A 15,837-nucleotide genomic window follows, 5' to 3' on the forward strand; every position below is an offset into this window, starting at 1 on the left:
GAGAGTGGTTGGTGCATGGAATGCACTGCCTGAGTCAGTGGTGGAAGAAGATACACTAGTGAAATTTAAGAAACTACTAGACAGGTACATGGAGGAATTTAAGGTGGGGGGTTATATGGGAGGCAGGGTTTAAGTGTCGGCAGAACATTGTGGGCCAAAGGGCCTGTACTGTGCTGTACTATTCTATGTTCCTCGCGGCCTGGTAGCACATGCTTTGCGGCCCGGTACCAGTCCATGGCCCAGTGGTTGGGGACCACTGTCATAAGGTATGCCCTTCAATCCAGGCAACATCCTTGTATATCTCCTCTGCACTCTCTCTACAGTATCCACATCCTTCCTGTAGTAAGGTGACCAGAACTGATCACAGTACTCCACATGGGGTCTGACCAAGGTCTTGTATCACTGTAACATTACATCATGGCTCTTGAACTCAATCCCATGGTTGATGAATGCCAGCACACCATATGCCTTCTTAACAACATTGTCAACCTGCGCAGCAGCTTTGAGTGTCCTATCGACATGGACCCCAAGATCTCTCAGATCCTCCACAGTGCTAAGAATCTTATCATTTATCTTCTGTCTTTAGATTGGACCCACCACAATGAACCACTTCACACTTATCTCCAAGTCTGAAACATCTGTTCTATTCCTTTCTGCATACTGTCCATCCTGCTGAGTATTTACAACATTTTCTGTCTTTATTTCAGCATGTTTTGTATGTTTTACTTCTGTCAAAAAAAAAATGGTATCAGTGCTATTGCATTTGGAGTCCTTCTAAAAGGGCATCTGTTGAAGCCTTTAGGTAAAGGAAAAATTCTCCCACTATACTATTCTCTTCCTTGCATAATTTTCTGCCATCCTGAGGATATATATCACTAATGACTTGTAAATCTAATAGGCTAGATGTGAGGTATAGATGACCCCTAGGTACAGCAGAACAAATTTCACACTGGAGTCAGTGATGATATCAGAATAGAGTGTGGGCCTAGCTGCATCAACACAGTAGTGCAAATTTATATATTTTTCTGGAACTCCTGGTTAGACGAACGTAATCTTGGTCATCGATTGTTAAGCTTTCTCCAATGCTCAGTGGCGACTTTATTAGGTACAGCTGTACACCTGCTTGTTAATGCAAATATTTAGTCAGCTAATCATGTGGCAGCAACTCAATGCATAAAGGCATGCAGAAATAGTCAAGCGGATCACTGTTGTTCAGATCAAACATGAGAATGGGAGAGAAACATGATCTAAGTGACTTGACCGTGGAATGATTGTTGGTGGCAGATGGCATGGTTTGACTATCTCAGAAACTGCTGATCTCCTGGGATTTTCATACACAACTGCCTCTAGAGTTCATAGAGAATGGCATGGAAAACAAAAAAATTCCAGTGAGCGGCAATTCACGTTGCTAATGAGAGATATCGGAGGAGAATGGCCAGACTGTTTCGAGCTGATAGGAAGGTGGCAGTATCACTAATAACCATGTGTTACAATAGTGGTGTGCAGAAGATCAATAGTGAATGCACAACACATCAAACTTTGAAGTGGATGGGCTACGGCAGCAGAAGACCATGAACATACATTCAGTAGCCACTTTATTAGGAAGTACCTAACAACGTGTCTAATGAGTGTATTTTGGTAGGATTCTTGAAATGGGCTTTCTTTTCTTTCCAATGTCCACTCGTCTGTTCTCAACACCGTTAGCCATTATTTGGCTCACTTGCATTTTATTTAATTCATTCTATCTTGACTTCCTTGTAACGGTTGCCAGTGCTTTACAACATAATTTACTCATTTCCTTCTCTACTCTGACAAAAATACATTAAATCCTGAAGATATTTTTGTTTGAGCATTTTTAAGTTGTTTAGGGTTTCCACTTAACATACATGCCTTGAAGATTTGTTATTTCTATGTTTCTTTGTTTGCATTAACTCTTAACTTTGGATATTTATATCTTGTGCCAGAATGTTGTGTACTTAACACACACTCCAGGGACATGAGTGAATGGTTGAAAAATATATTTTATTGGAGTGTTGAACAGTCAGAGCTGCTGCCTTTTTGGAAGTGATATTAAACTGAGATCTTTTTGTTTTGTATTATTGAAAGGAGAACTATGGAGTTCTTACATTGTTTTGGCCAATATTTACCTGATTTGGATATTACCAGCAACTTTGCTAAAAGAGGTTTTCTGATTATTTTACTTTTGTGGTGCAGACTGCTTTGGTTTCCTGTATTACAACAACCATCACAGCTCTAAGTTGCTTTTTGGTTAAGGAAAACCTTGAGGCAAATTGATATTGTGAAATGGGCTTTATAAATGATCTTTAACTGATGTAGGTGTAGTCTACTTTCCCTGTAAGCAATAAATCTTGTCTTCTGCATGCCTTAAATTGTTTATGAAAATTATATTGTTTTGAAAACGTGTTATAGAATTTCAGTTCCATCTTTCATTCTCTTGGTGAAGTCTATTTTCTCAAATGTTGGGTGTATATCAAGAAGTCCAGTTTTGCATACCTTTTCTGAGTGTTTATAGGCTTTGTAAAAGGCTACTTTTATGGCATTTTAGTTTTCTTTCACATCATTTCCAATGGACATCAATCACAGACCCTGAGCTTAATCCCTTCCAATATTTGATTAAAGTGTACGGTTTGCTCTATTTCCAGATGCAGAGATACATCCGAGGATGTGCTGGCACACATCGTCAGTGATGGGGTCATCGGGTTTTTCGGGTTTTTCAACATCAGACACCCCCTATCCAGGCAACCCAGCCAGGGTTGATGAGGCCCTGGCTTGTGTCCCAGAAGCACTGGTCCACGGGTTGCGCCTCTTGATCCATAGCCATCTAGAGTAATGTTCAGCAGCCACTGTGGTGGTCCTGATGGCTCTTCTGTTTGCAGACCTGCAATGCACGGAGAGAGTAGGTTCAACAGAGTTGAGCAACCAGCAAAACCTCTGCATCCCACCTCTACAGGCTCATAATGTGCTCTCCACCCTTGTTTTTGATACTTCTCTACCAGATCCTGGTGGTTGCCCTTCTCACACTTGAACACCTCCTCAACCTGGTCTTCTCAAAGCACTGTTAGTTCTACCATGACCACCTGCTTCAAGGTTTCTGACAGAATGACCGTATCAGGTCTCAGTGATGATGATGTAACATAGTCAGGGAACTTTAATTACTTGCCAAGATCCACTTTTTGTTACAAAGTTAGATGCTTGGTGAGCAAACCTGGTGAACTGGGCTGAGGGTGTGGTTGGTCTCCAGCTTTGACAAACACTGTGGGCTTTCTGGGTTGGCAGTGGTGCTAAAAGAGTTCTGCTTTCTCTATTTCCAAATGAATAACTTAGAATTAACTTCTGTTCTTTCACTTGCTGTCTTTTATATTTGATCACTGTTACTTTGCTTTAAGATTTGATCTGGTAGCTCATGTTGATTCTTGTGTATTAAATCCAATAGTTGTTTCTTTAGCTGATCATAACTATTTATTTATCACATAACATTTGGAGTAATGCTTATTTTATGCAAGTGACTAATTAAACTTATTTACACATCATCTAATAGAAAAAAGCAGAACACTTTCTTATATTAATAACCTAATGTTATATATATTGTGCAGCTGTCAAAAGAACAAAATAAGATGAAACTTTAATTCATGGTCTGTACTGTGTGGCTGATCTGAGCCAGGAGAGTATTGGGGATATTTCAGTATCCAGAAGTATGAAAGGCGTCAGCATCTATTTACTGACCTCTGTAGCATGATTTGTGTATTTTGAAGACAACACCAAAGTTAGCCATAATAATTCTGTTGTCAAACATCTGGTGAAAATCAATGGAAGTGGACTGACTCAAAAATAGACAGTTATCCGAAGTGAGAGTAATTCTAACATTATCTTTTTTTGATATGTCACCATGGATCAATTGTTTTGCAGCAACATTAAGAAATCTGTTTTGATGCAATCTATTTATTGCACTTTGACAATTTTTTTATTAGGTGAATAGAATTTATAAAATTGGTTCTTTTAACTGTCAATGCAATGATGTTTAAAAGCATAATTACATGTTAGAGCTGACATCCACAAACTGGCTGCTATTTTAAATCCTGTCTTTTTATGTAATAAAACAACTAGTTGTCAGCATAATTTCTCTAAATGAAAGAACATTTTCTCCAAATTGACAACTGAATATTGCAAGGGAAGGAATGCCATGTGAACCAATGAATCATTATTCACTCTTGATCATTAAAAACATATTAGTGAAGATAGTGGAGTGGCATATTGCTTTATACTAGATTGCTTATCTAGTTATACAGTGCTAGTATTTGCTCCAATATAAAATCAATTAGGAAAATTTCAGCATCTTTGGAACTTGCTTTCTACATGAACTGACGTACATGCTTAATGAAACTGTTGATTTGTCATGAGTAATTGACCATAAAGCCTGTGAGAATCACAGGAGCCTAAGTGGGTTGTAATTGAATTTTTAAATGCACACACTTTAATATTTAATTTGTCTTTCAACATTGCAGGTTGCAGATACTCAGGAAATATTTCACATACTCATTGTATGTGAATGTGTGTCGATCGCTCTTTGAAAAGGACAAGCTGCTCTTTTCTCTTTGCTTGGCTATAAACCTATTAAAGCACGATGGTCTGGTTGGTCCTTTAATATCTTTAATAGTAGTCTGTTATGCATGGGAATTACCTTAGAGAAAATTATATTTTTTTCTGTCAAGTTTCTGATTTCTTTATGACATTGTTAATTATTCAGTGCACACATTATTTTCAGTTCTTGTAGAGGGGTTTTCATTCTAAGCTTTATGTGGCATTGCATTTGGAAAAGACATGGAAATTCATGACTGTCATTTAAAATCCCAGCAGAAACCTAATTTTGTATAAATTTAAAATAACAAATAAAATTTGCTTTAAAGGGTGATCACATTCTTATTTAAAGTACCAGAGCTTTGGAGAGGCGCCAGCTAAAGCCATAAGGACCTTCATTGCTGGAATTTTTCAATGTACCTATAAAGTAGAGCTGGACTGGTTACTCCACAGGAAGTTTGCATTCAAATAATACATAGTGATCTTATGATAAAATATCTTTTGTGTTTGTATTTCCTCATTCATTTGTATTTCCTTGGAATTTTTACCTCAGATTTCTGTTATATTCAAAGCAAAAACAGTAAATGTTTAGCTATTAATGGAATCAAGTCATATGGGTTTAGTTAAACAAAAACAGTGCTAATTGGAAAAATAACCCAAGGGGCAGAAGGGCTCTATGGCCTCACCATCCATTTCTTGTGTCTTATGTGGTAAACCTGCCTAAACCAGCTACCACAAATTCACCAAATTGTACTCTCATGCAAATACCAAACCCATATGACTTTTCTGCATTATTACCAGTAGGGAAACATCACGTCATGGAAGGAGGCTGTTTAATCCATTGAGGTTAGCTAGCCCTCTCCAAGAGCAAACCAGTCAGTCTCACTCCCCATTACAGAAGCAAAATATATCAGAAACTGGAAACCTCAAATTGAAGAAAGTATACTGGAAGTACACAAGTCAGCAAGTCAGATCAGAAGAAAAGAGTTAACCTTTTGGTCAATGATTCTTAATCAGAACTGGCAAAACTGAGGATAATTGTGTTTTAAGATTAATTGAAAGAGGCGAGTGAAGGCAAGAGTGAGAAAATCTGTGACAGGATAGAAAGCAGGAAAGATTACGCGACAGAAGATAGAAACTCATTTAAAGTAGCAAGGCAGGTTGAAAAAGTAAATGTATAAAAATTATAATTTCCCAGACTTAATAAACAAGATTTTTAGGGGAGGATGGAGGAGTGAAACTAGCTGAAGTGCTCTGCAAAGCATCACCACCAATTTGATGGCTCAAATGGTCCTTCTGTGCTGTAACCTTTATGATTAGAGATGGTAGTTCAACATGTTGTGGGAACTCTGTCTCCCTCCACACCTACAGTAATCAATTGCGACACAGATTCCTTCATTCACCAGTTTATTCAAGTAAAGACATCAAAGCCACCCAGATAGACATATTGCTAAAGATGACTTAAAATTTTCAAATTATACATTGATTATTATACCCAAAATATGGGTTTATTCAGCACTAACTTATCTAAGTCATCAGCGCTATCAATAAAAGCGATAGTTCTACATCCTGGCTACATTGAAGAACAACAAACTACCAAGGCTTTTTGCTTTTATTTTCCCTTACGCAAACTCAACTCACCATTAACAAGTATTTGTCGGGTTCTCTTTATTAACTCAGCCTTCACAAGTGTCTATGAAATTTCCCCCAATATTGAGAGTAAGCTATATATCTTAAATGGTGAGCATGTCCTTTCAAACAAAGATGGAACAGTTTTTAAAATTTTTCATCACACATGTCTGGCACATTCACATTATTCATGAAGAGCTGAGACTATGTTTGCCTCAACCATATAATTTGCATCATATCTGGACCTTTACCTGAAGCAAAGCTAGTCTTTATAGTATCTACTTCTCACCATTGTTGTGAGAATGTGAGACAATGTTGAGACAATGTGAGACAACAATCTTCCCATTGTTGTCACCATCTCTCTCTCCTCTGTGATTTTCATAAACATTGATTTTTACAGTTACGCTTTCTGGTTGGATAACTTTCCCAAATCAGCCTTTTCCCCTCCTGCTACTATCTTATGTATGATTGATCTGCTTTTGGGAGACTGTGTTCCCTCTAATGTTACCTGATGCTCTATTCCCTAATCCTCCCTTTGCCCATATTATTTTATTCACTTGTCATCTTAGGTTATTTTTTAGCCTGGTTCTCACATGAATTATTGCTGTGACATGGATCATATCCCACTCCTTTAGTTTATTGCATTACTTTTTCTATCTCCTTTGACAATCTGTGAGCAATAATTCTGGTTCTTTTATCTTTTCCCACCTAGGAAATGTACATTGCTGAAACTATAGTCTTAGACTGAATACAACACAGAAGTGTGCCCTTTTTATCCATTGTCCATTGCTCCTTGTTGCTCTTCATTCACAGGCTGGATCTTGTGACATGGTAGTCACTGTTCCCCAACTTTGCTGTCACTGACCGTTGGTTCACTTAGAACACCTTATTTTACCAAACCAGATCCAGCAATATTTTCTTCCTTGTTTGACAAAAAAAACCATCCTGTTCAAAGAAGTTCTGAACACATTCATAAATTCTTCTCTTTTTTCTCAGCCCCTTAATCTAACATTATCCTAGTATTAGATAAATTAAACTCTGCGTCTCTTGCCCATTTCTGTTATTTTCCTGCAGACTTGCTCTTTTGCTACATTTCTACTCCTTTTGCTTCTTGCATTGTCCTTGTGTCTTAACTTAAGACAAATGGATTCTGTGCTTGATCCTAACACAGTAATATTTTCCTTAAACATGCTTCTATCCTGCTTTCTTTCTTTCTTTCTTTGCTGAACACCTCATTTGGAAATGTTAATTGACCAATTCTATCTTCTTTAAAATTATTTTTTTCAGTTATCACCACCTCATATTCCCATAAACGATTTATGTCTGCAGTTTAACAGTGTTATTTAATGCACATACACGTACATCCCAAGCTTGTCCATGTCTTTCATGTAGATTCACTTAGTATTACTGCTTCCAGATAACATTGCTCTACTTTCCATTCCAGAGTTGATACAATCACTTCTTTATGCATCTAAAGCAAGAGAAAATCTGCAGATGCTGGAAATCCAAGCAACACACACAAAATGCTGCAGTAACTCAGCAGGTTAGGCAGCATCTGTTTCCACGAATGCTGCCTGGCCTGCTGAGTTTCTCCAGCATTTTGTGTCTTTGTACATCTATTCCTCTTTTCTGCTTCTACCTTCCAGTCTCCATTCCCTTGCCAATTTTGGTTAAATGCATTAGTGATTTACTGTATGTATGAATCGAGGCCACTTGTGCAAGTACTGAAGACTGATCATTGACCAAGGTCACTGGGCAGCACAGTAGTAAAGTCATTAGATCTACTGCTTCGCAGCTCCAGTGACCCAGCTTTCAATCCTGACCTCCAGGATATGTGAAGTTTGTGAACTTCAAATGGATTTTTCTAGCTTCCTCCCACATCCTAAGAACGCTAGGAGATGGTAGAATAATTGGCCACTGCAAATTGCCCCTTGAGTGTAGATGAGAGGTAGATCAAGACTATCACCACTACTCTTAGTATATCATGAGCGATACTATTCGAGAGCTAGAAAGTTCTGGTGATGATTATTCCTCATATTATTGCCTCATTTATCTTCAGGCACACTTTGTGTCCAGTAGACCCTATGATGCAAAACTAAGTGGGGGGGGAAAATTACATTATCTTTCATCTAATCAGCATTTTTTACCAAGGAAGTGTTTATTTGCTTATAAATGCTAACATTTCACAGAGTTAGCAATACAAGCTGACTACATTTTCTGTCATCATGTGAAAGTGTTTGCACTGAAGTATGAAGTGAAGTTTTATTTATTCTTTGATAAATAATTTTTGGTACATCAATAAGTTTACAGGGACATTGCATACACATATAATAATACTTACTTTATCTTCAGATTGAAGAGCAGGAGTGGACCTTTTTGCTGACAGGTGGAATTGGCTTGGATAATCCATACGAGAACACATTAGAGTGGCTTCCTAAAACATCTTGGGATGAGTTCTGCCGACTTGATAAAATTGCGGAGTTCTCAGGCATTCAGAAGGAGTTTGTGGTTCTATCAGATGGATGGAAGGCTGTGTATGACAGCATGGTAGGTTGGGAAAATTTTAATATTGTATAAAATTACTATGTCTATTATCAAGGTTAATATCAACCTGCATTAATTATCATATGCATGGTATTGCAGATTTTTCATGCATACTGAAATGATTGGTATTTGACAAACTATAGAGTTTATATATGTAGGTAACTGTGGCAGTGATTTTCAGAAACAGCAGCTCAGCATTGTGTTGTGTAACTCATTTTCAGAAGATCTTTAATGTAAAACTCGTTACCAAACTTTAACTGACACAGTTAAAGTTAAACTGTGAAAAAATGATCATCGTAACACACGTAGTTATGTTTAATTTTTAAATTACCAATTTAAATTTATTGTTAATCCAGTTTCTCTGGTTTATCTAGTTTGACTAAATATTTCACTTTGAAGCTGATTTAAAAGGCTGTTGTTTTTTGTAACCAGCATTTCTTCTCAGCAGCATTTTACTTTTCCTAGAACTTACAGGTGATAAATTTGTAGCTCTGCTGCTTATCACTGGGTTTGTCAAGTACTTAGCAATGTTGTACATAGGTGACAAAAAGCCTCTGGTTCTTATTTACAATTCTGTAAGAATTGTTTCATCTAGTTAATTTGAGCTTGAAAAGGGCATTCTGACCTCAGATGTGGGCGATGCTAGCTGGGCTCAACGAGTCAGTTAGTATTTATATCAAAGTTCAAAGAAAATTTATTATCAAAGTACGTATATGTTACCATATAAAACTCTGAGATTAATTTTCTTGCAGGCATACTCAATAAATCCATAATAGAGTAATAACTATAATATAATTAATGAAAGACTGCAACAACTTGAGCATTCAAGTGGTGTGAAAAAGACAACAGACTGTGCAAATACAAAATGAATGAAGTAATAGATAAATAAACAATTGAGAACATAAATATTCAGAATATGAGGTGAAGAGTCCTTGAAAGTGACTCCATAGCTTGTGGGAACATTTCAGTGATGGGGCAAGTGAAGTTACCCTTTGGTTCAAGAGCCTGATGATTCAGGGGAATAACTGTTCCTGAGCTGGTGGTGTGGGTCCTGAGACTCCTGTACCTTCTTCGTGATGGCAGCAATGATAAGAGAGTGTGTCCTGTGTGGTGTGGTGCTGCTTTCCTACGTCAGTGCTTCATATAGATATGCTGAATGGTGCGGAGGGCTTTACCTGTGATATACTGGGCGGTATCCAGTATTTTTGTAGGTGTTTCCATTCAAGGGCATTGGTGTTTCCATACCAAGCTGTGATACAGCCAGTCAATATACTCTCTACTACACATCTTTAGAAGTTTGTCAAAGGTTTAGATGTCATGCCAAATCTTCGCACACTCCAAAGAAGTAGAGGCACTGCTGTGCTTTTTATGTAATTGTACTTACATGCTGAGCCCAGGCAGGTCCTCCGAAATAATAACACCCAGAAATTTACCCCTGATCCACCCCTGGCTCATGGACCTATGATTTCCTCCTGAAGCCAATAATCAGCTCCTTGGTCTTGCTGACATTGAGAGGTTGTTGTTACGGGCACCACTCAGCCACATTTTCAATCTCCCTCCTATATGCAGATCCGTAACCACCTTTAATTTGGCCTATAACAGTGGTGTCATCAGCAAACTTGAATATGACATTGGAACTGTACTTAGACACATAGTCATATAAGTGTAAAGTGAGTAGAATGGGGGCTAAGCACACAGCCTTGTTGTGCATCTGTGCTGATAGAGTTTGTGGAGGAGATGTTGCCAATCCAAACTGACTAGAAATGGAGGATCCAATTGCAAAAGGAGGTATTGAGGCCTAGGTCTTAAAGCTTATTGACTAGTTTTGAGGGGATGATGGTATTGAATGCCAAGCTGTAATTGATAAAGAGCATCCTGATGTATACATCTTCACTATCCAGATGTTTGAGGGTTGAGTGAAGAGTCAATGAGATGGCGTCTGTTGTGGACCTGTTGTTCCATTAGGCAAATTGAAGTGGATCCAAGTCGCTTCTCCTGCAGGAGTTATATGAACTTAAACTCCCCACTGAGCTGGAAGGATATTTAGGAGGTGCTAAGTACTATAATGAAAAGAAGCAGGAAGTGACCAGAAACTTCACCTAGCGGGGACCCTGTCTTGAAAACAAAGCAGTATTTCAAAACATTGTGACGTAACAACAGCTATCCAGTTTAGAAACTAACACCAGTTTAACTTTGCACAGGAGGATCATGCACTGCTTCATGTGGAATATACTCATCACATACTCAACCACAATCTCCATCAACCAGGGCAGGAATCTTACATTTAAGTGGCTTGTGAAATTCACTGGGTTACCTGAAAATATCTGAAATTCAAGAAGACTGCTGCTGGCCTGCATAAAGCTTATGTAAGGAGTTTGGAGGCCAAGCATTCCAGCATAAAAATGTTGGGTATCTTCATTCCAACACTTAAATACCTGATCATCAAGCCGTGCCTGATGGTCTATATTGTTAATGCTGCACCTCCTTTGCAGCATTAGCCAACCACCCTTTTGAGTCACGCAGTAAATACCGAGATTCTGGAAATAGTGTTCTGAATACAAGCAGTGAAAATATGTCACAGCTGTATGATAAATAGATTTCAAGAATTCATGAGGGATCATCTTAGAGATAAAGGCTCCAGGAAGCATGGATTTCCAGTGGCCAACCATTTTAATTCTGATTCCTGTTCCAACATGTCATTCCACCGCCTTCTCTTTGGCCACACTGACACCACTGTCAGGATGAAGGAGCAATACCTCATATTCCATCTAGGTAGTCTCTAACCGGGTGGCATGAATATAGATTTCTTCTTCTGATAGTTTTTCTCCCTCCTCCATCTCTCTTTTTCTATTTCCCATTCTAACCTCTTGCCTCTTCTCCACCTGCCTATCACCTCCACCTGGGTCCACTCTCCTCTCCTATCAGAGCCCTTCTGCTCCAGACCTTTACCCTTGCCACCCACCTGCCTTCACCTATCACCTTCTAGCTAGTCCTCCTTCCCCTCCCCCCACCTTTTTTATTCTGGCATCTTCCCCTTCCTTTTCAGTTCTGAGGAAAGGTTTCGGCCTAAAATGTGAACTGTTTATTAATTTCCATAGATGCTGTCCGACCTGCTGAGTTCCCTCCAGCAATTTTTGTGTTTGGGGTTCCTCTTGTTCATGAACCTCTGTATCCAACACATCATTCTCAGTAACAGCCACCATCTCCAAAGAGATCCTACCACCAAAAACATCTTTACTTCCCTCTCTCTCCGCTTTCCACAGGGATCACTCTCTCCATAATTCCCTCGTCACTAATCTCCCTTCCGGCACTTACCCTTGCAAGTGACCAAAATACTACACCTGCCCATTTGCTTCCTCCCTCACTTTCATTCAGGGCCTAAGGCAGTCCTTCCTGGTGAGGCAATACTTCACCGGCAAATCTGCTGGGGTCATTTATTGTGCTGATGTGGCAGCCTCGACATTGGTGAGATCCATTGTAAATTGGGAGACCACTTTGCCAAACATTTCCACTCCATCCACCAAAAGCAGAACTTCCCTGCGGCCAAACATTTTAATTCTGATTCTCATTCCTGTTCCAACATGTCGGTCCATGGCCACCTCTTATGCCACAATAAGGCTACGCTCATGGTGGAGGAGCAACATCCTATATTTCATCTGGGTAGCCTCCAACCTGATAGCATGAATATTGATTTCTCCTTCTGGAAAAACATTCTTCCCTCTCCCTCCTCTCTCTTTCTATTCCTCCCCCCCCCCCCCCGGCCTCTTACTTCTTCTCACCTGCTTATTACCTCCCTCTCGTGCCCCTTCTTCTTCCCTTTCTCCTATAATCCAATCTCCTTTGCTATCAGATTCTGTCCTCTCCAGCCCTTTACATTCCCTATCCACCTGGCTTTGCCTATCATTTTCTTCCCCCGCCCCCATCTTTCTTTCTGATATCTTTCCCCTTCATTTCCAGTCCTGAAGAAGGGTCTTGGCCTGAAACATAGACTGTTTGTTAATTGTTCCTGGATGCTGTCTGACCTGCTGTATTCCTCCTATATTTTGTGCATGTTGCTCTGGATTTCCAGCATCTGCAGAAGCTCTTGTGTTTATGAATTTACTATTTTGTAAAGGATGACACATTTGAGTTCTTAACTTTGGAAGAGGAATGGGAGACTGAAGATGTGAGCAATATTTGGCAAGGGCCAAGGAGTTTGGTTGTCTCCTTATTTGAAAATGAGTTAGTAGAGCAAGTTTGATTGTGATGGAGCAGTGTCTGAAACTCAAGCTCAAAGCCATAAGCAGTGTCATCATTTTTTCTTTAGTAAACCAATAGCAACTGATATACAGAGAAAATCTGACCTTGAATTGTGAAAAATTTTACAAGGACTATCCATTGGCTCTGTAAACATTCTGTACACCTGGGCAATTTGACCTTGAACTATCAAAAATATTTCCTTTGTCCTGACTATCCTTCCCCACATCTTTAAATAAAAACCACCATACCAGTTCTGAAGAAAGGTTTTTAACTTGAAATGTTAACTCTGTTTTTCTTTCCTCAGATTCTGCTGAATCAGTTGAGTTTCCAAAGCTTTCTACTTTTCATTTCAAATTTACATTCTGTTTTTCAGGAGCCGCATCATGAGATATTTCCTGGTCAATGGGAAGATAAACTGGGGAATTTTCAAAGGATGCTTGTAATTCGTTGTTTGAGGCCTGACAAGGTTTGAATTTCAATCCCTATAATGTAGCTACAGTATGTGTGGTCATAATTTATTGAAATAGTGTCTAAAATCTGTGGGGATATGTGGTAGGAAAAGAGTTAAAATACAGCTGTCTTAAAACAGAAAAATAAAGTGTTACGGCTTTGAACCAACGTTTGGGAGCAGCTCCATGCGAGAATGATTATTGATATTTTTTGTTATGCCTTTCAACCCCATTCCCCTGCCTTCTCTCTGTAGCCTTAGACACCCTTAGAAAATCACGAACCTATCAACTTCCACTTTAAGTATACCCAATGACTTGGCCGCATCAACCATCTGTGGCATTGAATTCCACAGATTCACCACCCTGCAGCTAAACAACTTCCTCTTCATCTCCTCTCTAAAAGAACATCCTCCGGTTCTGAAGCTATGCCCTCTGGTTTTAAACCCCCCCCCCCCCCCCCACTACTGGAAACATCTTTTTTATGTCCATTTTATTTAGGCTTTTCAGTATTCAATCAGGTCCAGGCCATCAAATGCTATATAAGCCAGGAAACTGATAAAAACTTAATTGAAATAGTGAATCTCTAGGCCGTTGATTGATCACAAGATGAACTAGACTGAAGTAAAGGTTAATACACTAATACATCATTCTCTAAGCAGCAGCGAATAAATACGAAGCTTGCTTGCTTTAGAAAGACCAAAGTCAAGTCAAGTTTATTGTCATTTAACTATATACATGTATTCCACCAAACGAGATGACATTTCTCCACATCAGAGTGTAAAGCACACTTGTTCACATAAGGTGCATACGGCATATCACACAATAGCTTAGGAAAGTAAGAATTAAATCTACAAATGAATTATACATTGATAAAGTGCAGAAATTAAACACTGTAGGGTACAGTACAAAGAATCTGGTGACACTTTGAATGTGATGTGGCAAGGAGTTCAGAAGCCAAATAGCCTGAGGGAAGAAGCTGTTTCCCATCCTGACCATTCTTGTCTTATGCATCGGAGTCTCCTGCCTGATGATAGAAGGTCAAAGAGGATGCTGGATAGGTGGGTGGGATCCTTGATAATACTAAGTGCCCTGCGTATGCAGCGGTCCTGCGTAAATGTCCCCATTGGATGACCAGGAGACTCCTATGATCTTCTTGGCCATTCTCATCGCCCTTTGTATGGACTTTTTGGTCTGATGCTTTGCTGCTCCTGTGCTACATGGAGATGCAGCTTGTTAGGATGCTCTCGATGATGCTCCTGTAAAATTCAGATAAGATGGTGGGGGAGCCTTGCTTGCCTCAGTCTTCTCAGGAAATAGAGGGGCTACACTACCTTCTTATTCAGGAAGGTGATATTGAGGGACTAGGTGAGGGACTTGGTTCCTATGGTTGTCTTAGCCAGGGGGGTAGTAAAAATAAGCTCCCACTGTCTATAAAGTGCTCCAAATGGCATGCAACTCTAACAGCCTCTGACAATCAAGTCCATCTCTTGGCCTTCACGTGTGGCTTAGCCACTAGGCCCTGTGGAACTTTTTCTACTGACAAGAGAAGGGACAAAGGCAGACCACTGGCGCCTCAAAGCCATTTGCATCAGGCAGGTGGGGCTCGTTAGCCTTGGATGGCAGTCCACCTAGGAGAAGGAAAACTCTGATTTTAAACTTCTGCTGCCATGTGGCCATACCCACCCATGAGAAAGGCTTCAGGAGTGAACCCTGAAGAAGAAATCTGGAGCTGGGTTCCCTAAGGTAGTTTGGTGTTGTTTACAACTTCACTCTCGCAACGTCTGCAACAACACTAGTGCCAAGCTGTATCAACACTTGCCCTTCCCTTGGACTACATCAATGACGTGGAGAGAGGGAGCCCGCTGCATGGGCAACAGCTGGTTCTTCAAATCTTCCCACCCAGGCTTGCACCCTGGAGAGGACAAAGTCCACCAGAGGTGCAAACTCATGATTCTATGAGATTGATGGCTGCTTAAGATCCTAGGTGAGGTTGTCCATGATGTGAATACCCAGCAATTTGGTGCACTTAACTTTCACTGAGGAGGAAGTACGTGTGCGCAGAGGGGAATGGTTCATCTGCACCTTCCTAAAGTCCACAATCATGGAGACCTAATATGTTGGACTAGCCAACTGGTTGTAAAATTAGAAACAATTGGTTCACTCTAAGACACATCTCTAATGGAATCCAAGGCCTCAAGTGCAGTGAGAAGTGATGGTTCTTACTATGCGAATAAGAGACACACTGAGGTCTAAGTCAAGGCAGTGAAATAGCTATGTGATTAGGCTTGGCCATGAGACCCATGAGGGGTTAAATGTCTTTGTATGAATTATCAGGAACAAACAGTCCCACACTCCTCTGTAACTCATTATAATAATTAGG

The 15,837-nt window shown here is 39.7% G+C and overlaps 1 protein-coding gene across 1 annotated transcript in view; it reads left to right on the plus strand.

The window, feature by feature from the left end:
- The window catches only part of dnah7 (dynein, axonemal, heavy chain 7), a 262,198-nt gene that overhangs the window by 176,578 nt on the left and 69,783 nt on the right, over positions 1–15,837 (plus strand). Inside the window, exons 51-53 of the mRNA XM_073046961.1 lie at positions 4,524–4,650; positions 8,578–8,772; positions 13,382–13,474. Of these exons, the coding sequence (XP_072903062.1) occupies positions 4,524–4,650; positions 8,578–8,772; positions 13,382–13,474 (415 nt within the window). The remainder of the gene's footprint in view (positions 1–4,523; positions 4,651–8,577; positions 8,773–13,381; positions 13,475–15,837) is intronic.

The sequence above is a fragment of the Hemitrygon akajei genome, chromosome 5 (genome assembly GCF_048418815.1).
Source record: "Hemitrygon akajei chromosome 5, sHemAka1.3, whole genome shotgun sequence".
NCBI classification, from domain to species: Eukaryota; Metazoa; Chordata; class Chondrichthyes; order Myliobatiformes; family Dasyatidae; genus Hemitrygon; species Hemitrygon akajei.